Here is a 23,547-nt window from a genome sequence, read left to right on the forward strand (position 1 = left end):
TGGTGAAATACAATGGATAAAATATGTTGTGTGTCTGGATGTATAAAAGGATATAATAATCAAGATTCAGGTGTTATTCCTGATGTATTCCCGAAGAAGGAATATCTTCATCATGAATGGACTCGAGCCATCCCACGATCTAATTGAAAGCTAAGTTAAAATGATAAGAGTTTGTTCTATTTATTTCCATTCCTACAACTATGGAGTTACTTCTCAGGGCACCAAGGCGGAAAATTCGTTCTACCCTCGACTCTAAGAAAGACTGAAACCCAATGCGATACCATTAAATTTTCCAGGTTTGAATTTAGAATATATAATATTCCCATCGGTCCATGTATCTAGGGAATTACACAAGATCTACATGGGACACTCGAAACACTTATATTGCTTTATCTATTCAATTGAGGGGACATGCACATAAAATAAGGATAGAAGTCATGCTAGTTGCTTTTGCAACTCTATAGTTCTTTTTCAAATCTTAGCTCAACTGTTTGGTTCTACCATTTTATATATTTTTTCCACCTCCTTAGGTCTACCAACGTATTATTCGAGACATGTTACTAAAGAGAAATCAAATAGGACGAGTTGTATGGCCCCGTATGAAGCTGAAGCTCACGGGCTATAATTGTATATCTGATCTTTTTAAGCAGAGCGAATCGAACCCATTACAGAGCTAAAAAATCATATTGATAGAATGCCTTTACCTTTTGATTTATTGATTCAATGGAAAGAAGAATCCGTCTTCTTCTATACTTTTGTAATTTCCCCTTATCCTCATTTCAAATTCAGTCTCTTAGTTAAATCAATTAACCTTTAAAGTGTATATTAATTAAAGTCCTGATACATTTTTCTGAGTTGGCTCTACGAGCTATCGTTATTTCAACGAGTCAGTTGTGCAATTTGATCTACAAGACTAAATCACAATGTTCTGAAACATTTATGTCAAATACAGACTTCGTCATTGAGAATTTAATTGATTTACTCGATAGTATTGTGGAAAATAACGATAGTAGCTTAAAACCGTCGTTATATTTTTGACTGAACAACTGGAATTTTGTCAATGCAAGATGACCTAGGAAATACTTCCAAAGCACGCTTGGTAAATATTGGTGTTAAGTTAATTTAATCATTTAAAGTAAACGCTTTTAATTTTCAGCAATGGCTCTTATTTGGAAAAGGGCATCGACATCTTTCTACAAACTTATTTTGAGCGAAGGAATACCGAAATTACCATCTATTCGGTGGCTAACAAGGCTCTTAAGCTGCTCTAAAGCTGATATAGGACTCAATCATCAAACCATAAAATATTTGGAACAAAGAGTAAAAAATATTAACGATAGAGAAATAATTGTGACCATTATTATGGATGAAGTATATTGCTAAGCTGCAAGAAATTCACGTTAATTTAATAAGAAATTTGTAAGTATACCTCTGGTAAATTTTACGATATAGAACATGGAGACGATACACTAACCAAAAATGTATTGTGTGATGATCAAAAGCTTAACTAACAAATATGAAGACACTATTGCAATGGTACTTTCTACAAAATTAGATTATAAAATTCTGAGAAAAATATTCTACCAAGTTGTAGAATCAATAACACCTCTTGGTTTTGAACCAGTTGCATCACTGTTTAAAGGATATTTAGCAAACAGAAAATTATTACACTCAAGAGCTATGCAACAGCACATTGGATACGCATATAGTCCACCCTTGTGGTAGTGTGAAAAAGGGATTCTGTTATTTGATTCAATGCATATAGAACAACTTCTTGGGAAAAAAGTGTTTGAAATGTCTTTCGTTTGATTGTGAAGAGATAATTGCTGAATTTATCAATGTAAAAAAATTATATCATCTCGAGCAAACAAAACCTGTGAAGCTGCATACAAATTAGATAAAAAAGTTCTTAACGGTTAAAAAACAAAAACAAACGTCAAGCTAGCAGATGCCTTGTTCCATGAAAGTACCATTTATGGTATTGAATTTTATGCAAAGAATGGATATCCTGAATTCCATACAATATTGCAGATATGGTAAAGAAGTTGATAACTGAGAAGAAATGAGCTCTATGATGTTAATTTGGCTTTGAAATATATATATATATATATATTTAATGATGACTGATTGTATTTTTTATTATTTCTTAATAAGTGATGATTTTAAGTCCGTAGCTTGAGGTCCATATAACAAAGGGTGATAATTTTGGTATGAATAGAAAAGTGTGGAAGGAGGAAGGAATAAATACGCATGGCATTATTGTTTAAATAGTAGACATCTTCTTGTATCAAGAACGTTATCATTCCTGCCTATATTATTCAATATTAATATAATATTAGATGATGATAATGAGTATTTTTCTCAAGATTCTTAATATAAAGTTTTGACTCGATTAAAAACATAACAAACGAAAACGAGTAAAATGGAGCAAGAAAAGAATGAAATTTTGAAGCCTCTCTCAGGCAGCATGTCCCCATAACCATATCTAAGTAGCTCGTGTGCAGCTTCATTGAGTACATGTCTTCAGAACAAAAAAATTCATGGTATTGGGCATTGTGACACAGACTAAGTCGCCCCTCCCATTTTTGTCGTGAGGAAGGAGTGGCTCAATGCAGATGCTAACGTCGAAATTCTGGATGATAAAAGTCCTACCTTGAGCCAGATAAAAGTTCGGGGATAACTTTCTTTTCACTCAAGACTGAGTTTTGTGTCACTGCACCACTATACCCAGGCCTTCCTGAGAGACAACTTTTGGGACCTCAACATGTGACCGCCTCCTCTCCAGACGCGAACCACTTGGACTACTCTATCTATGCGTGTCTGGAGCAGGGTGTGTGTGTTACTCCTCACAGGAGTGTCCCGTCTCTAGATGATTCCATCAAGAATGAGTGGACTAAGCTGGAGTTTGAAAGCCCTGCAAGGGATTTAGGCCTCGTATCTAGACAATTATTAGAGCTGAAGGCTCACATATTGAATAAAAGTTGTGCCGACTTTAATTTTTAGAGGATTTTGTAAAATAAATGTCCCCACAAAACATTTCGTTTAAATTTTACTCTTAAAAAAAATGTCAGCCACTGGATAAGATCAACCCTGTACTACATGTCACATTCTTAGATATTCATGAAATTACCAAGGTACTACTCTGCATTGAAATAACAATTTGTTTGTTCCAATTTTTCAGCAGTTTCTTGCTTTTAAATTAATGATTTTAAATTATCCTACATTTTCCCCATCCTGAGAATTGACATACGACAAACATGGCCAATTGTGTTTTTTGTTTTTTTTTCAGAAGAAATGTATTCTAATAGGTATTTTCTAAAAGTCAATTCAAACAACATCCTTACAAATTAATTTCAAGCCTTACGTGCTTTAATTATGTATTAGTTAAATGTTCATTTACCTTCACATACTAGATCAATTGTCAATCTTTCAAGAAAAGTATCAAACATAATTCGTAATAACAAAAGCTTATGATTTGTTAGCATGATCAACCTGAACATTCAAGTTCCTGGAGTACATATTCTCATATAAAATAGATAATATCTAACCAAAAAAAAATCCTCTCAATCCTAACGTGGAACCTCACCCCTTCAAACATGAAATTTATCGATCTCCTCGCTTTTAGTCTTGTTCTCTTCAATGTTGTATCTCCTCTCGTATCTGCATCTATTAAGAGTCCTCAAGATAATGAAAAGGTACTGGAAGAGCATTTATCTGACCTATTTGTAGGTCTAAAGGAGGACCCCATCATCAATGAACAAACTGTTGTGGAGGTAAGTCCTCCATTTGTGCAAGAAGACATTGCCGAAGTAGTTATTCAGAGAAAAAAAGAAGAAGATGGGGCGTGTCATCCCAAGGACTTATCTTGCTCTGGTAAGGTATCCTTGATTGATACGATAACGGCAGGACAAATCGATGATATTATTGATGTTGGAAGTGGATCAGGGGATGATTCTGAGACTGTAGCTACTGCCATCGAGGGTCAATCTGATAATTTGATGGAACCCATTATGAAACCTTTCGCAAAAGTGACTCATAAGAAAGAAAAGGATTTGAATGCCTCCATTAATGAATCAAAGGCTGAAGAAGAGGATTCGAAAAAACCCTCTATGAAGACTCCTCCACTCATTTCATTACTTCAAGAAGGAGTAGAGGAAGAACTCAGTATCAAGGATAAAAAAGTAGAAGCCATCAAAGAGCATTCTCATGAAAAAGTAGTCCACCATCTCAACAACCATGCAAAGAATATAAAGAAAAAAACTGTTGTACCATCACTAAAGGCTCGAAGTGATGATATACTTATTCCAATGGACGAACCCAACGAAAAAGATGATAAGAAGAACGAAGAACATAGTCATGGACTTTTAGGATCTGTATTTAATTTTTTTGGATAAATTGAAACTTTATCAATAGAATTTATGATTTTAGTTCTTTCTTTTTAAAACACTTACAATTCTTTCTATGAATTAAGATGCCCTCCTATGCTGCTACAAAATTTGACTATTGTACTAATTTTACAGATATTTATGGATATATTCAAAGTTTATCTAGAGTTGTTTTTTTAAATTATTAGTTTCTTTCTGTGTTTGAATTGAAATAAATATAGGTTTTTTATCGAAATAATATATTAAATGAGACATGAGTGATATAAAAGCTCTTTATTTTCAATTCTTAGGCTTGGGCCTTAGTACGTATTTTGATTAAATGGTAATTATATTAGTGAATACTCTTTACTGGCACGTAAATGCCCAGGAACAAGTAGTACATTCTCCTCCGCATTGAGAACTTAATAAACATAGAGACCCGCAATAATTTGAACATGACTTTGCTAGAAGTGGTGTGTATTTATTTGAGCAGTACTGAGTAGAGGGGCATTGGCTGTCTTGGGTGCAGCTGGTACACACTCCAGCATAGCAACTGTTGACACAGTCTTCATCTCGAAAGCAAACTGATCCATCAGGTAGAATTGTACGACATTCTCCATTTAGTGGACTGGAAATTGATATGGAGCAATACTCGTTGAGGCCGCACTCTTCATTCTGGGAGCATCGACTCTTCCTGCAAAGTTTTAAAAGATGGCTTAGTTTCAAGTATTATAGATCAACTGTAGGATTTTTATTTTATATACTAATCAGTAATTACCAATTTTCGTAGGGTGGACATCGATACATCTTTTTAACTTTGATAATATCTTTTTCACTATACGTATTTTTTCTTCCAATGTCTTCGGGGCTGACTCCACTTTTTTTAGGAACGATGGTGAGAATGTCTCGATTTCTAAAATTTTTACTAAATGCTCGAGCAGAGTAATGCATTATGGAATCATAGTCATATTCTTCTCCATACCCCGATGTAAACCTATAAAAATCCATCACATTATTATTTATTAAATATATCTTTGATCAACCTATTGTAACGCAAGTCAACAAAATTGTAAATAACTCATAATATATTTTAAGTTCCATTATATCTCATTCTATGTATACTTGAGACGATGAAAACAAATTTGCCAATATTATTTTAGTACCAAATCTGACATTTGTGAATTTTTCATTTATAAGTGTGTTCGACCAAACTTTTCTGAAGAAAAAAAATTAATAATAATAAAAAACATAGTTGTATTCTCTGCAAAAGCTTATGTTAATTTCAAATCCGGATTAATAATTCATGTGGGATCATCTCATTATGAGAACATGCAACTTAAATGTAAAAAAACTAACCCTTCTAAAGGTTTTGTTTGGAAGGAAATAACTTATTGGTTTTTCGGCTGAAATGATTTATTTGAACCTTTCATAATAATTAATTGGTTCATCTTTTAGTCACAAACAAGATCTCTATGGTTACTAGCTGGGCTAATTCAACAGTAAAATTGATTTTGATTTTTTTTTTTTTGAACACAGAAATTGCTCGAAGTTAGTGTGGAAACTTTTAAAAATCAGTAATGTGAATTGCATTGTTTGTTTTTTTTTAAATCAATCTGATAGTTCATTTTTTATTTCATTTTTTTTACTCAAAAGTTGGTTCAAACCTATAATAAGTGTGAAATAGAAATTTAAAAAATCAAAAAGAACCAGATTTGGTGCAAAAATACTCATTTATTAATCAACGCGTCAAGTAGTACTAGAATTAGAGATATAGGTATAACTTAAAATATATTTTTTTGTTTATTTGTGTAATTGTTAATCTGCTATTAACTAATATTCTTTAAGAATCTTTTACAATAAAGTTACAAAATAGATAGGCTTCGTGAAAAGTAACAGTTATTTCCTTCCTTCTATTTTATATATATATATATATATTTTACTAGATTATTATTGCATACATAAATCAATCAATGACATTTGTGGAGTAAAAATAAGCACCATCAAGGACAAGGTGACTATATATAAGGTGTGTCGATAAGAAATTTCTTTGCTTCTGTTTACTGGCTAATTTGATGACGTCACAGATAAGCCAATTTAGGAAGAAATTCGATAAAACAAATTGTATAAATATATAATATAGTATTTTATACTCTCATAAAACAATACTGTTAGCGTGAATTTTTACCCTCCGACGACTACAGTAATAAAATTATTTCGAAAATAAATAAATTAAAGTTGTTTTAATGAAAAATAGGTCAGAACATAAATTTTCAAATAAATATACAAAAATAGTGGACATCTGATAGATTTGTAAAGGTTGCCACAGCACAAATATGCCTTGTACGTCTAGAAGAAGGCATAATTCTTAGAATAATATGAGTCAACACTAGTCAGTAACACTGAATTTGGCTCCGTTGTGACGTCATCCAAAAAGTTGTAAGCTAAAGTGAACCAGACTGCGTTGCAAGTTTCTTATCTACAATCCTTATAAGTTATACAGGTGTGCGCGTCTAAAACTGAACACTCCTTTAAATTTTACGCCATCCACATATTCGTGATTTCATTGAGTTGAAACCGGTTTAACTTCGAGACAAGGGTCTTGACTAGTTATAAACAAAACTCCAGCAAAATCTAAATAGCAACAGTGAAACAACAGCCGATAATATGGGGAGACGTCGAGTCGCAATTTGGAACTTTCCGCGCTGGGAAAAACTCCCACTGAAATTGTCAGTGTTCTGAATTGTAGCCGCATCACCGTTTACAGCGTGGTAGCCAAAGGGACTCCTGAGGCGACCACAAGATCTCGAAGGTCGGAAGAAATGGTTGCTGCCGTGAAAAAGTATGTCGAGGACAAGAGAGGCAAGGTCACCGTCAGCGGCCTCTCCAGGGAGTTCAGCAGAAGGACCATGGACCGGCTAGTTAAGAAAGATCTTGGCCTTAAGGTATAAAGGAGAACCCCTCCTCAAGCCTGTAGAAAAGGTAAAACGCCTCGCAAGGTCAAACATTCTTCTCAACAAGCTTAAGAAAAAGCCAGCCACTTGCCTGATTGTTCGCCGCTTAACTTTGCAGTGTTTGGGCGTTTAAAGAGGATGCTGTCGGGAGTCCAGTACAAGTCCAAGGACCAGCTGAAGTCTGCCCTCAAAAATGCCTGAGCCAACCTCGACCAGAGCTTCATCGTCAAGTCATGCAGCAAGTTCCGGTCCAGGCTGGAGTTGGTAGTGCAGAACATAGGCGGCCATATTGAATAGACATGTGTCTAAGACTCTCATCTTTCATGTTAAATAAATTAATTCGTCGACCAATTTAAAAATTACAGAATTATTCAACTATTTCTAAAAATTTCAGAGTTTTCAGTTTTATACGCGTACATATGTATATAGTCATCTTGATCAAGGATAAGGTATAGTGCATGTTTTGTTTGCTTGTAAAAAAAAAAAAATATTATTTATTGTACTTAAATTATTATGAAGGTTGCAAATCCTATGTAACGAACTCTATTAAGTGTATAGATAGATAGTCTTTCTATTAAAGACATAATCCTTCCCTTCCTTGCGGATTTTAATGTAAACTGTAATAAATAATGAAAGTGAATTGATATTGTTTATCATTCGTAATCTGCAAGAATCACTATTTTTTAATGTTATTTTACTTTTTATATCTTCTTCTTGTTCAATGTATGTACGTAAAGTCCGATAAACTTGACACAAGGGCTATTCTACTACTATGACCGAGTAAAAGTCCCTTTAGACAAGTTCCAATTTATATATGCATGTATTTATAGGTCCGAAAAACTACCATCAATTTAATTATATTTTGTCCTCCTGAGTCCAGCTACAATACCAAAAAAGCTTGAGTAACATAAGTGTCTTTTAATTAGTTTGACTTTTTGTAAAAATATGTATGTAAATTGGTTGTGTAAGAAGACAGTGTAGTTATTATAAGTACTTTTTTCTGTAATTTGTGCTTGAGTATGTACTAAAGTATACATACATTGGAACTTGTCTAACTGGACCTTCAACTGACATTATCATAAAGTATAGATAGATAACTTAATTAATTAACGATTAAATAGTATCTTTACTAAATCAAGTTTTATTCTATTTAAGTAGTTGAAGGTATTAAATGGTAATATGAATATGTTTGACATAGTAAACCTATAGGTAAGCAATATTTTATGATTTTTTAACTGAGATTAGTTGACAAAGAAATTGAACTTGTTGTAAGAAAATTATTTTTCTTTTATTTAAAACAAATAGGATGTGACCATAAAAAAACAATATATATATTCAGCTATAGAGTAGATGTAACTCTTATTCAGCTATGGAACATCATCTGGGATTATATAATATCTAGTAAAGTAGGATATTGAAGATTAATTACTTATATTACCAAACGACCTTCATGTAGGTATATATATATATTACCTAAGTGTATTTTTAATAAACCTTTTTGAAGGCCTATTGGCTATTACTCTTATTTATCCAATTAGCCCCAGAGAAATAAAATTTATAATGCACCCCTTTCCTCTGTTAGGCATTGTTCTCATATCTACTAAGAGTTGCTCTTGAATAGAATAAAATGTTTTGGTATATGAATAGTTTATTCATTTATTATCAATATAATATTTTAAGGGGTGAAGATTATAATCTGTAAAATTCTTAGAAATAAATTCTCCATTTAAAAGCTTGTAGACTAGACATGGGCTAATGTCAAGACATTTTCCGATCCGATATAAGTAAAAAAATATTATTCTATCAGGTATTTTACAAATGATTAGATATACCCTTATCCCTCAAAACATTTGTTTTGTTTAATTTGCCAAAATTTTCATATCCTTAGGATAAAATAATAAAAAAAATCAAAATAAAATGTTAATAAGTAGCTTTTCAGTGAAAAGACTTTTATTAGGCTCTGAAATATGACTGGTTAGTTTGGATTGATATAATTTAAGAACATGTTGCTCATTCATCTTGTTTGAACCTTTGTTCATCGGTCTTTACAAAAAAGACCGAAAAGGCTGACTCGTGAGAATGATATTTATTTGAATAAGAATATTTTAGTTATTCAGTACGGATTCATCCATTTGATCCCGATGTAGTAATGTTAGCAAGGTGACCATTCAAAAGAAAGATAGCGATTTTGATGAATACAAACTTGACAAGCCTTGGCAATGAATAAATCTTATCTTGGATGATTTTTATATTTTTTTTTACTAATGTTAAGTTCATAAGTCACACAGTGGTGGAAGGGGAAGATGCGTTGCTTAGATTCTGCATTCTGATTTGCTTAACTGAGTGACTCCACAAATATACTAGTCACTCAGAAATGAAAACAATAATATAACAACGTGAGTTGAGAATTGATAAACACCTTTTACTCAGCAAAATTAGAACCCAAACTTGGTCTCTAACATAGAAAAGTCATTAGTATATTCATCAGCACCCAAATCTTCAGTGTCTTCTGCATCCACTTTTGTGGTCTCCTTTACTCTCTGCTACTTCTAGTCTTGTCTGGATCGAGGTTATCATCCGTGCCACCATCTGCTCCTAAAATTTCCTTCTTGTGTGGAACTCTTTGGCGAACAAACATTGGGCTTATTCCGTAGGTTAATTAATGCAAAAAAAAAGGTCTTTCAAATATTATTGATTTGGCAAATGGGCAGACAGGTGCCTAGATTAATCCATAAGACTTGATACATTACATTTCACTGTAAATTATTTGTATTATTTTTCCAGGAAATCGAATTTGAACAATTCCAGAATCACTACAGTCAAAGAAACGACGTCATAGTACTGCTAAGTGCGTCATGGCCTCTAGTCCATCTACAGCTTGTACATCATATCACAATTTCTCAATGGATCCTGCATTGCTCCGAAAATGGGTGAAGGCCTGCAAGAGTAAAAGACAAGTTCAATCCAAAAAGATCGAACATCTACAGCAACCATTTCAGCCAAGACTGTTATGAAAGACATCTCCCCGGAATGAGTTACTTGGACTAGCATCGCGAAATTTGCTCAAGAAAGGATCTGTTCCATCTGGAAATTTATACACCTCCAGCATTTCAAGCTTAATTATAACTGCTGAACGAACAGAAATGTCTTGGAAAAGGGAGATCCACCAATCTATCCAACCTTTACTGGCAATGGATCAACTAGATTCGAGTGAAATGATACTTGTGGAAGATGTAGAAATCCCTCAAGTTCAAGTCTCTAATGTCAGTGTTGAATATGACATGTTCTCCTAGAAAGAAGAAGCACTAGCCCTGAAGGGAAAAAATCACTTACTACTGCAGGAAGAGCTAAAATTGTCAAAAGTGGAGAATTCAAATCTGAAGAAAGAGATTAAACATTTAGATTTTAAAAAATACAAAAGGGACTCCCTCCGATTTATTCTTAAGCTAATTCAAACTACAGCTCAACTCAAAAGAATTCTCAGCCCATAATAGAAACGTTTTCATTATGATAGAGAGGAGGCCACGAAAGCTTTTGTTCTGAAGACGATGACAAAAACCCTCAAGTGTTGGAGATTCTAACCCAAGCTCTAACTCTCAAGTTTGGAGTCAAATATCCTCTGGAATTCAAATCAAAGCTAAGAACATAAAGGAAATTAGGAGTTTAAAACAGTTGGGACAATTATCAAATTAATCAAAAACTCCCATAACAAGTATGAACAAAAACATAATACACTTACATGTAAAATATGTCTACATGCCTTTACAATATGCTAAAAATATATGCTAAAATATTTTAGAACGGAAACTGGTTGTACCATTATTTATTTGAATTAGTTCATACCTATGATTTAAATTTGATTTTAAACTCATACTCGTACCTCACTTGACCTGTATATAAAATGATGTTCAAGATATCTTATTGTAGACTTGGACATTTTAAATTAATAATTGTGTTCATACAAATTACTTATGCCCAGTTTACAGGTAGCAAATTTTACATTTTCCAAATATTTGTTACGTCATTAAAATGGACCTGCTTACTTCTGTCAAATTATAACAGTCGTGAGTGACACCTTTATCATACAGCAGTTAAAGAAAATCATAACAGATATATTCATTCATTCATTTAAGTGTGATTACTCTATGTATTTAGCATTATTTTGCTGCAAAAATTTTATTTTCCATTACCTCCTTTTTTCGGATTGTATCATAGAAATTTCATAATGTTCTCCTCAATCTTAAAAGAATTTTCTCTGATACGATAGAGATATTGGATATGATGACCCATTGACCCATTATTTTATTATTTACCAAGATTAATTGAAATACAAGGTGATACCATAACGCGTGTACGACTGATTTTGACATCCACCACTCTTTTTAATATTGACGTCATAGTGTATTTGTGGTTGCGTGTTTATCTCAAAATCTATTTTTCTTGCCCAGGAGTCTGGACGAATGATTAATTTAAAAATTCCAGCAATAGTAACGTCATAGACTATGAGTGGTTGCGTGTTAGTCGGTACGATACATCAAATTGAAAATTCTAGCAAGCCCAATTAACTGATGGTCTAACCTTGTATTTCTATTAATCTTCATAGTAACTACGTAATTTTAGTTGTTGTAGTTTATAAAAAAGACCGATAAGGAACGGTCGTAGGACTGACAAATTTAATTACGATCGGATTGATAAGACTCCCAGTCTTTTTAGTTTTTTTTTAGTCCGATCTAACGCAAGTAAGAAGAGAGAGAGAAAAAAAAGGCCATATGTGCTTTTTAAAAAAGGTCATCCGATGTTACATGCATACAATTTATTAAAAAAAGGCTGCTCAAGAATATATTTCTTTCTAATAAAGAAGATCATTTATTTAAAAAAAAATCATTTTATTTCCTAAAAAAGTGAAACTATTATAAAAAATCAAATTTTACAAAAGGAGAGAAAATAAAACCCCTCACATTTATCTTTGTCCAGGTCCAGGGCTTTTGGTAGTATTTTTATTTTGGAAAGTTTTTTAATTTTTTTTATAACTGACATCCCATTTTTTCGAAGTCAAGTAATCTATGGGTGATTTTCATACTTAGTATAAAGGCGTTCCGTTCAATTTTATTTTTCCAGTCATTATTTTCGTTCCACTCTGCCTTCCGTTCAGCGTTCCAATCATAAGGTAGGATCAGGCTTGTACAATATACATAGAGGTGGGATGTTTGGTCAAATAAATTACTAAGTTCAAAACACTAATAGCCGACTAAAAATTACAATATTTTATTTTCACAGAAGTAGAATACCTATATCCGTAGTGATTCAATCATATCGATCTTCTCTTAATCCCATAAGTAAATATAGATGAATTAAGTCATAATTAATTATTAAAATCTATTATATATAACTTATGACCAACTCTTAATAGTACTGAATCATTGTAATGAAATTGCATATTTGTAGCACGTCACCCCAAAAGGAAGCTAGAATATTTTTTCTTGAAATTGAATATAGACCAACAAATTATAGTTAATTTCAATGAACAAATGATTCTGATTAATCCTTTGGAGGCACCGCTAATTGTACATAAAGTAGCCAAATTCACAACCACATTTATAGAATTAGAAATTATATTTCTAAAACAATATTGGGCCAAATTATGTCCGATAGATAAAACGGGAGTTTTTAAACTACAGTTAACACTCTCGGGTATTTCAATTCAACTCAGAATTTTGAATTCAAATCCTTTAATTGACCGTAATATCTCTTTGAAATATTGCCTGTCATTTTATAAATATAAATGATTGAACCTTTGTATATATGATTAGTGTATTTTTCATTGAAATAAATAGGTTTTTTTTAACTTAGCCTCAACATGTAGGCGACATTGAAAAAATACATTGCAGTCAAGATTAATAGAAATACTATTAACCTTGATTGTAACCAGTAAGGTTAAATATATTATGTATAATTTAACTCAAATTTCCACTCAATGTGAAGTACTATAAATCCATACGAAAAATTATAGCCAAAAATAAAAAACAAAGAACGTGGGAATGTGTTTCATTGAGTACAAGATAAATTAAATTATTACTGCATAAAAGGGACATAAATATTAGTTATGTACTTTTTAGAGTTGTTAATTCACATTTACATCAATATTAATATCAGGGGCGTATGCAAGGGTGGAGGCTTTAGGTCCCTTCCCAATTTCAAAGATTACTCCTGAATTTGCAGTTGTGTTTCACTTATTGGGACGGAACAATCTCATTTTTAGCGTTCACCCTTCAAAAAAAATAAATTATGTTCCGTTCATTGAACGCCGTTCAATTATGCGTTCCGTTCACAAGCCTGTTAGTATATAAAACATGAATATTCATACAATGAATCTTGAGAGTCTGGCGGTACCTCCCTCAAACTCTGCATATAGTCTATTAATTATTAACCATATAAGCCAGGGGTCGGGTAACTTTTGCGTTACGCAAAAAGAACTTTTAGTAAAATTAATTCACCAATAACTCGTGGCATGATGTTTATTTGTTTATTTCATTTAACACTAACGAGTAGTACTTCCATTAAACCTGTTCCCCAACCACTGATAAATCTAAACGGATATTATCTAGATATTAAAAAAGGAAAATTCAAAATCGTTACATACTAATTCGTTTTTTTTTATTCTCATGTCCTTTGTATTATGTCCTGTGTTGTTCATTGAAATCTGAACACTTACTAATTCAATAATTAGTTATGGTTGAATGATTGAAATTAATTCATATTTCGATATATTAATGAATAAACAATTAATTACAAAACAAAATAAACCTGAGCTCTCAAGTTTACGTACAAGTCGAGAATATGACACTTGAACGTGATAGAGTAATTTCCTTTCGCGCACTCGAAGCAATTCGGCGTCTCCAGGACCAAACCAGCAATGAAAGAAACCCATCTCCAAAGCTCTTTTAAATGCGTATTTGTGACACTTTGCCTCCCATGAGGGCCTGATCCTACACCCTCATCTAGCATCTTTTGGAAAGAACCTTGTGAGAGAGGAAGGCCTTTTGACACTAGCAATGAAAGTCATCCAAACACTTGCAGGCCTTTTAAAGCCAGTGTCAGACAGCTCTGGGACATCATGAGAGAGAACTTCATCTACAGCGGGTGCCAGGCCTTGCACCCCTGCTTGGAAGCCATCATTGCTGCTAGGGGCGGCTACATTAATGATTAAGAGACCTGAGACACACATCTATTTATAGTATTAATTTTGTTCAAATTTTACTGTTAATTTATAAATTCCGTTTGATTGAAGTTTAAAATTCAAAGTGTTCAGATTTGAATTTACTGCTCGGTAGCTATTGGTTCGAGATTTAAATCTCACAGATCAATACCTTCCTATGTACCACATAGTTTCTTCTAAGATAACATAATATGCTCTCAAAATGATTATTAGGGTGTGTGTATGGAAATGAAATAATATGTGACACGGATTATAATTAATATTTAGTTTTTACTCAAGAAGAGACAATACTAATAAGAGTAATTATACCTTTTTTCATAATATATTCAATTTCAAGATATGTAAATAACACTCGAGTCTAATTAACAAGTATTCATTTTCCTCATGAAAGTTTCGTAACTCAAATTAAACAATGTGTAGGCTAATACAATAACCTTGAGATCATGAATAACTGATAGGGAATTTTAACAGTATTCTCTTCCCCTTTGAAATAATACATTCAACAGGGTCATCTAACGAATAAATCAACTTTCTAATTGTTTTTATAAAGAAATTAACTTCAATATTCTACTTTTGTCTCTTTACACACTCAATTTTTTCTCCATTAAAGACATACATACTGTATCAGGGGTTGAAAATTTTTAATTAAGGCTTGGATACTTTAAAAGTCAGTGGACGGTATAAAGTAAAAAATATTCAGGTAAAACCTTGATTAAACAAAATGTCCTTGAACAGCAGTACAAATCATGTTTCTCTAGTGAAAATGGTCCTTAAACCTATTATGTATAACGAACCTGTTTGTCCCAAATTGAATTATCCTTGAATCCAAAATATTATCCCATTGGATATCAACATACATGTCTCTGTCCGATCGACTGTGCTCGTGATAAAATCCAACAGTATGCATAAGTTCATGCTTTATATGACCAATGCTTGGAGCACATCTCCCAATGTTAATATCTTGAGAAACTGGAAAGGGCCAATAGGCTCTTCCTATTCTGGACGTACATGATCCAGTATTTTTAATTTGAACGTATGTATAATCTGAATCACTTTTGGGTTGAAACTGAATGCAACTGGAAAAAATATCATTAAAGTATTTTATCGATTCGACTATATTATCCATGTTAGTCGAATTAAAAGAAGGATCGATCGTATATGGTATTCGTTTATCCGACCATAAAAAATAAGAATCTCCAGATATTCCATTTCTAAAAAAAATATTTTCATTTTCTTCTACTTCACAGTCTTCATAAGGATTAGAATCGTTGCCATTGTCATCAGACAAGGGTAGACAAGTCCATGAAGAGATTTGCACGGCTATAAAAATTAGAATCTTTGAGCTCAACATCATTCACTGCTACCCATTGTATTTCTTCAACACAACTGAAGTTCTGAGACATGTTTAAATGCCTGATTGCAGCATACCTGAGAGACGGTTACAATAACAATTTATGTATGGACACGATATTATTCAAAAAATAAAGCACAGAATTAACCGCAGCGTGCGAGTTGCTTCATCATTGCAAGGAACCGTGACAACCAGTGTCTGTATTAAAAAGATATGTTTTTCATTGATATAGTCCTTGACCAATATAACACAATCTACAACATATTTACTGTTTTTTATGTGTAAAACAAAGTTCATAAAAGTGAAATTCTAAATTTAATTTACATGTAATGTATATACTATGAATATATTTATTCGATAAAAATAAAATGGTAGTAGATATATAATATCTATCAAGTATTAGCTGTATGAATTAGTCACAAAAAAAAAATAGTCAACACAATAACTTTATATAAACTTAAAACACTTTTGTTTGTCCGGGGGAATCCTTGTTTTAAATAGTACAGAATCTGCTCTATATTGCGTATAGAGTAAGGGCATATAACCATAGATTTCTCTGAAGAAATTAATGCATTGATGACGTTCCAAAAAATGAGAATCATATTCCGAAAGGGAGACAGGACAACCTGGACATCGAAATGTCCATCGACTAGTAACTTTGACGGGGGGGCTTACGTGTAACATGGCTCACAAGAAAGTTCATAGCTAGATCTTCACAGTTCATGAATTCATCAACTTTCTCTCGTATTTCTTGAGGCATTTCATACGTGTAGAGATAAGAATAGTATTTGTGATAAAAAGCAGCACCCGTTAAAACCATAGAAAGTTCACAAGAGTAATTTGAATTATAATTCCAAGACGAATGTGTAGAATCCCATTCATGAAAACGACCAGGAAATCCAACTAAACGATCTCGATTCTCACGCCACACTCGGAATCCAAATATAATTTCATCATGACGTAAATGTGCATCATCATCAATGGAGAGAACAGCTTCCGTTTCAATAGCCTTAAAAGGCTGAAACCGATTGTTCAAGCTATTCTTATCGGCCTTGATAACTAATATTTCAACTCCAATATCGGGCCACGCTAGATCTTCCGGTGGAAGATTAGGTGAATTCCACACAACAATAACTTTGTTCAAGTACGGTAATCCATAAAGTCTAGCCAGAGAGTTCATAAGTACCTGTTCTCTTTCATAGGTCAAAACAACAATGGTAAACTGCTCATTCACGATATTTCCTCCAATTGCTTGAGCGAATTCTACTCCAGTACCTCCTTGTCCACCATTTATAGGTCTAAATCCAGATGAGCCAAGAAATTTTGCTTCCGTAGGTAGAACAGGTTCCCATGGAGTATGAGGTGATGCATAAAAAGGCTTAAATATTTCATTCCAAGTCTTATATCGATGTACAGCCAAGCTAGAGAAGTTACGCCGAAAAGACGCAGAGGGAAACGGTGGTTCAAGAGGCCCCAAAGATTCATTAGATTCATAATCTGGCGGTAATTGCTCCATAATTTCTTTCTTGAACGTATCATTGAATATACCAATACTTGATGTTTCAGTATAGCTCCTTGGTGGTAAGCCAATTCGTTCTCTCACAACATTTATAGCAGTTTGAAGTGGTTGGGTAAAGTACTCTACGAGAATCATTCGACCTTGGCGCTTTAGATAAAATAAGTCAGAGTCTGGATAGGATCTAAGTAGAAAATGCATTTCAGGGATACGATGATAGTCTAAAAAAACAGAGGCTAATCTCCAGTCAACAACTTCAGCGAATGGAAGAATCAGTTCATGAAAAGGAGTAGATCCACTTTCAGGAAACAAAATCACCGGAATAGTTCCTTGCTGTAAGCAATTCAATAATTGACGCTGAAAATCCTTTTTTAAGGGATCAATGATGGCAAAAGTAGAATTCTCGTAAGCGTTGGCCTTATTAGTTTGTATTATATAAGCTCTATCATCAGTCTGATCACTTTGAATTTTTTGAACGTAATGCATCAATTCCTTATTTACACCATCAACGGTACGATAAGTCAGCAAATATTTGCGCCTTAATGGTACAATGTCTCTCAATGGGATTTTAGTATTCCTCGGAGGAGGGATGGGTACATCAAATCCAGGTCGAAAAGAAAGCTCACTCAATGAAAATTGAGATACTACAATAGCTCGATGCGGGGGTAATTTGGGAACAAATGGACAATGTAACAAATGATTTCGCCCATCCCCTCCCCAAAAAGTTAATTTAGAAGCATCCAAATGATAATTAAAGGAGACGACAAATAAGCAGGCCTCTTTTCCAGGTCTGGAGTCCTTACTTCCATTATAGTAATGTATGGGAAATCCAGACGACAAAGAACAACGTGAGTAATCAAAACAGTTGTTCATTGAGATACAATTAGAAAGAACCGGAGCAAGTCGTTCTTCCGGAGCATTCGAGGATTTTAACTGCAATGGAGCACGAATCTCTGGCGTGTTTCGAAGATTGAATTCATCAAGAGCGATTTGTGAAGTTTTGAGGGAAACTAGAACAGAAATAGGATTTTAGGGCGTGATTCAAATTCATTATCAAAAATTAAACGTAAAAGAATGAAGAAACCTTTGACTCGATCAAGATCTGTCGTTAAATGATGCGCCTCATTTTTAAGAGATTCTATTTGACGTCCAAGCTCATTAATTTTGCTTTGCATGAGTCCTCTCTCCTTTTCTAGAGAACGGAGTTCATTCCTCACAGAGAGACGAATCCGAAGTAATTCATGGACTCTAAAGTTTAATTCCTCGCAGGAAGGTAAAGGATCCTCTTCTCCAGATTCCAAATCCTTGTTGTCTGGATCATGAGCAATCCCTATTCCTAGTGCATAGACGAGAACACAGAGGACTACACCCAGAATCCATAGAAACCTGGAACAAAGAGATATCAAATTTCTATTATAATAATTTATAAATATACGAAGCGTTGAATGATTGAAAGTCGATGATTACCGGGTAAGAGTTATGGCCGAGATACATCTCCGGGTAAGTCTTTGACGAAGATGCATCATGCCTATGGATCAAAAAAACATGGTGGATCAATGAAGAAGGGAGTCAGAGCGTACATACATCCTTTATCAGCAACTCACTCTTCGTCTCAAAAATAATAAATATGTATGTTAGTTTTATTTGCTCATATATTATTTATTAATATAATATATAAAAACAGCAAGAAAAACACAGTGATTTGCGCACTAAACGAGCTCTACTCGTCTGTTACACACAATAAAAAATAAACAATGAAATGTTGGGCGAGTAATATTGAAGAAGAGGACTCTAGTGATCACTCCTCATTTACGAATTGAACGAGATGTACTCGTCGATCCATTATAAATCGATACAAAATTGAACTCATGTATTCAGTATTTAAATACGCTTTATGGAAAAAATATTATTTGTATTTGCAAATGAAAAGATGTTTCGGGTTTTTATCTACCAGTTATCACTAATTAATAGAAGTACATAGCAGGGAACACTCAAATAAATATGGAACGCGCTCTTTTTTTTGTGCTTGACGGAAATACAAAAGAATTTTCTCATAATTTATTAAGTAAATGCAGTGAATTGAAACAACTCATCAATGAGCTCACTCATTAGTCATTTCACAAAATGATTATTAAAGTTTTACCATTAAAAAATTATCATTTCAATGACATAGATTATGTATTTTTCATTTAACCCAATTTTATATGAAAAAAAATATATTATATACACTCTGCAACTAAGTGAGAGCTTAATCAATTTCCTATCAAAGTAACATGGTTTCAAAAATCGACATATAGTAATAACCATCGACACTTTTTCAATGAAATTGCATCAAAATTATTCAATATCTACGCTAAAACTGCTGTGTTTGTCAACCAAAGTGTCAATTTTATGCAGATAAAGAAGATGATTCAAAAAATCCTTCCATCATAATTTTTGTTTCTAAAAGTTTTATTGAATTGTGAATTAGCTCAATTTTATCTCATAGTGTCTAATATTATGTGTTCCATTACGAAATGGGGTTATATTAAAAGTACGTACAACATTATACACATGATGTGCCATTGAAATGATAATTGTTTAATGATTAAACTTTCCATTTGCACTTCATAACGGCACGACAAAAAAAATATCGTTCCATGTTCATTTCATTTCAGTGTTCACAGTACGTAGTTGATGGATTCGTGTTGTTCACATTTGGATTAAATTATGTCAGATCATATGTGTGTACGTACACAATTGAAATAGATAAATAAAGAGTTAAGAAAGATTAAGTGGAGAGGAGAGAGGATCGACTTTACTTCCATAAAAAGATCATAATCATTTATTGATTTTAGCTACTACTCTAGTAGTCCTTGTCTATATATATAAATATTAGAGGGGATATATATATGACGTCACAGCCATAGTACCATTTTTGAAACTGTTTAGTTTGTTCTCCATTCATTAGCTTGGATAGATGAAAATAGATCCATATCCATTCTTTTAATGATTTTTTCCATCCCTGAGTATCTACAGAGCATGCGATACAGGAAGGAAGGATGAGAAAGGAAGGTGAATACTGAAAATATAACTTGGGAGAGACGTGATAATACCTATATTTTAAATACTCATGGTATTAATAGGTATAATACATACAAAGAAAGCTTTCCTCTCGATTCATCATCTGGATATTCAATTGTAGTTTAGATCCATTTTTCACCATATTATTCAGTTCATTAATGCTATTAAAATTTTGTTACAAGGCTTTGGATTTGTTTTTGTTTTTTTCCATCTTCGATTAATAATTAGGTATTTGTACAAATTAAGGAGGGGAGCTAATCATTATATCATGAATCATTCTACATCTGAAAAAGGTGAGGAGGATGCGAGTGAAACCTCAAGCACTTTGGATGGCGTCAAAGTGAAAGAAGAATTCTCCAGGTTGAGTGAAGTCCTTCAGGTTTTGAATAAATATAGCTTGAGTTTTCTTTTTCAAAATTTTAAACCGTAATTTTTAAATTAGATATTGATATACACTGAAAACAATTTTAGACTGGATTTTTTATTATCAAGTTTGACATTTATAACTCTTTTAATTAATTTTAAAGTCAAATATTTTAATCGTTAATGCCGATTGAAGTCTGAGTCAATAACTATTTGCCATGTGAAATTATTTAAAATCAATGCTCGAACATGACTGAAAATAAGACTCAAGCTAATCAATCTTTTGTTTGATAGGAAACGAATCGGAATTTGTCTATTTTTGAATTTTTATTATCAAATCGTATCAATGTTCCTGTTGATTCTAATTATGTTAAATCAATTTTAACCACAGTCAAAGAATCAAATGACAATGATGAAACAAACAAACTTAATTTGGAATTGGAGAATATGAAGTCAAAATTAAGAATTGAGAAAATTCGTTACAGGACCGAGACCTCTATGATCAAAAAGTCATTGGAAATTGAGCGTAAATCTAGACTAGGTTTAGAAAAGCAGTTAACGAATGCGCATACTCGTCATAAGGAATATGAAACAGAATTGGGTGATTTACGAACGGGGTTAGAAGCACTCAAGTCTCAGCTAGAAACTCGTGAAGAAACAGCTCGCTCCTTGTTGAGCAAGGATATTGACGAGCTCGAAGCTTCTTTACATGCTCACCGTCTTAAAACTCAGAGACCTTAGATAAACATGAAAGGCTCAAGTCCAAATCAAAGGAGTTACTCAAACGCTTAAAAAGAGAAAGAATCCTTAGTAAATCGAAAGATCGTCGAATTGTAGTCATGAGATCAGCATTTGAACGCTTGAAGTGTCTTTCTAAAGCCATGGAAGCAGACTATCGATATATTCTTCTTCACTTGGGTGGACAAATCGACTTAGTTGCAAGGTTACTTAATGCTTACTATGACGGATCAGAAAAATGTTTACAAAAGTCATCTAATGATGAAGATTTTATTGAATGGTTTGCAAGGATACAGGCCTCAGCCCTTTGGGCACAGAAACAGATAGTGTCTAGCGGTATAAAAAACTGGACTGGTAAGGAAGATTGCGTCAAAGAATCTACTCATATATCTCTTTCCCATGAAGAAAATGAAGAGGATTTCAGGACACCCAAAAATGTTGTATTTGATGCAGTGAAACAAGTCTCTAAAGATTATCCAGACAAGTTGAATAATTTGTTTGCTCAGGTAGAGACAGACGATGTTGTTGAATGATGATTTATAAATAATATTCTCTCTTTAACTATTTTGATCTTAATTAATTTAAAATTTTACATAACCTAATCAGTGAATATAATATTTCTACGTACCTTAATAATTAATTAATAGAAAATGAATAACTAACTTGTTTAATGTAATTCAAAGTAATTTTATCCTTTATATATATACTATACATAGTAACTATAGTTTAATTTTTAACTCCTTGATTGTTAATATTAAATATTTTTATACTTCTGAAAATACATATCCTTGTTTATGCATGATAATATTCATTATAAGTTATAACCAATTTATGCAAAATCATTTGGAGGTTGAAGGTCCTTTATAACCAATATGAAAGGTTTAATTTGTTCACATCTATTTATATTCAGGAAGAGGTTGTCCAGAGCTAGAAGTAGTCCTTTAATTAGATATATATCTAAGGAGGAACATTCTAAATTATTGGGGTGGGACACAATTGTAAAAAAACAAATACAATATTGAGGATAATATTAGTAGGATAAAAAACAATTCTGTGGTTTTAGTAAAATAATATTACACTTTACCTGTTTTAATTAGTAAAGTAATATTTATGATTGAACGTAGGTATGCAATATTCGTAGTTAATTACATAATATGTGCCTATCTATTTAATTTGGGGGCATAAACAAAGTTAGTTACAACACTGGATGGAGGAAGCACCCTACGTATCCCTTTTGTATGATAAAATTTATCTTTCTGTTTAAATAGAAAAAAACAACAACTAGGAAACTTCCTCCGTCCAGCACAATGCAATGTTTAGGGGCTCAATGCCCAGCTTTTTCTTTCTTTTTGGGTGGGGGGGGGGTGGATTCCTACCACCTAGAGCCGACACTGAGGCTCTCAATTAATTATTAAATATACTTAAGCCTGACTATTGGTTAAACTGAAAGTCTTTAGGTTAACTAAGCTTACACATCCAAAATATTAAGTATTTTTCCATAAGACACTTTAGTTTGCCTTTGCAATATTTAGTTCGGAGAAGTTTCGAAGTTTGAGTGATTTTAAACATAAATATCATGTTGTGGTTTCCAGTTAAAGGAAATTCCTTTATCATATTTTGTATGTATCTATGTATTTAGAAAATAGAAAAATAGTTTTTGAACTATTCACAATAGTTAAAACGAGATTGTGATGTAAATTTTTAAAGTTATGAACACTAGATATTGAATTATTAAAGTATAAATTTTAGACTGAATAATAGACAACATAATTACTATATGAGATGTATCAGATTTAATAAAATATCCATAACTCTAAAAAAAATAGTATTTTAATTACATAAATATTAATTGGAATCTATTAAATAATTTAGGGAGTGATACTCGAAATGGCATAGAATTGAAAATGTATTGTCAATTATTAATTTTAATCTAGTATGGATACCTATAAAAAAGTGCTTGATAAAATCAGGCCACCACTGAAAAC

At 32.7% G+C, this 23,547-nt stretch overlaps 4 protein-coding genes and 2 long non-coding RNA genes across 8 annotated transcripts; 4 read left to right on the forward strand and 2 right to left on the reverse strand.

The window, feature by feature from the left end:
- Positions 1 to 98: 98 nt before the first annotated feature.
- Positions 99 to 1,602, forward strand: LOC121116398 (uncharacterized). Its single transcript, XR_005863844.1, has 3 exons — positions 99 to 296; positions 531 to 1,099; positions 1,157 to 1,602. It is a non-coding gene; the product is annotated as an uncharacterized lncRNA (long non-coding RNA).
- A 1,913-nt stretch (positions 1,603 to 3,515) lies between these two features.
- LOC121116396 (uncharacterized) lies at positions 3,516 to 4,637 on the forward strand. The gene has a single exon (XM_040710649.2). The coding sequence runs from the start codon at positions 3,597 to 3,599 to the stop codon at positions 4,392 to 4,394; it is 798 nt and encodes a 265-aa protein (XP_040566583.1). The 5' UTR covers positions 3,516 to 3,596; the 3' UTR covers positions 4,395 to 4,637.
- Positions 4,638 to 4,643: 6 nt separating this feature from the next.
- LOC121116394 (seminal metalloprotease 1) lies at positions 4,644 to 16,029 on the reverse strand. Its single transcript, XM_040710647.2, has 3 exons — positions 15,326 to 16,029; positions 5,143 to 5,358; positions 4,644 to 5,058 (listed from the first exon to the last, which is right to left on the reverse strand). Exons 1-3 carry the CDS (start codon positions 15,883 to 15,885, stop codon positions 4,731 to 4,733), a joined length of 1,104 nt encoding a protein of 367 aa, XP_040566581.1. The 5' UTR covers positions 15,886 to 16,029; the 3' UTR covers positions 4,644 to 4,730.
- On the forward strand, positions 4,951 to 5,536 carry LOC139905105 (uncharacterized). The gene is made up of 2 exons (XR_011779582.1): positions 4,951 to 5,090; positions 5,155 to 5,536. It is a non-coding gene; the product is annotated as an uncharacterized lncRNA (long non-coding RNA).
- A 172-nt stretch (positions 16,030 to 16,201) lies between the features above and the next one.
- On the reverse strand, positions 16,202 to 19,127 carry botv (exostosin like glycosyltransferase 3). Its single transcript, XM_040710646.2, is given in 4 exon segments — positions 16,202 to 16,551; positions 16,553 to 18,408; positions 18,483 to 18,784; positions 18,866 to 19,127. Coding segments are annotated over 4 exon segments (2,439 nt in total). The 5' UTR covers positions 18,925 to 19,127; the 3' UTR covers positions 16,202 to 16,329.
- Positions 19,128 to 20,289: 1,162 nt separating this feature from the next.
- LOC121116397 (uncharacterized) lies at positions 20,290 to 22,386 on the forward strand. Of its 3 annotated transcripts, XM_071887548.1 has the most exons (4): positions 20,333 to 20,452; positions 20,524 to 20,578; positions 20,644 to 20,840; positions 21,119 to 22,386. In XM_071887548.1, the coding sequence occupies exons 3-4, from the start codon at positions 20,730 to 20,732 to the stop codon at positions 21,563 to 21,565; spliced, it is 558 nt and encodes a 185-aa protein (XP_071743649.1). In that variant the 5' UTR covers positions 20,333 to 20,452; positions 20,524 to 20,578; positions 20,644 to 20,729; the 3' UTR covers positions 21,566 to 22,386. The 3 variants fall into 3 exon arrangements, with proteins under 3 accessions (XP_040566585.1, XP_040566584.1, XP_071743649.1); XM_040710650.2 differs by having other exon boundaries at positions 20,298 to 20,578; XM_040710651.2 differs by having other exon boundaries at positions 20,290 to 20,840.
- The last annotated feature ends 1,161 nt before the right edge of the window (positions 22,387 to 23,547 follow it).

Source organism: Lepeophtheirus salmonis, chromosome 4 (assembly GCF_016086655.4).
Source record: "Lepeophtheirus salmonis chromosome 4, UVic_Lsal_1.4, whole genome shotgun sequence".
Classification (NCBI taxonomy): domain Eukaryota; kingdom Metazoa; phylum Arthropoda; class Copepoda; order Siphonostomatoida; family Caligidae; genus Lepeophtheirus; species Lepeophtheirus salmonis.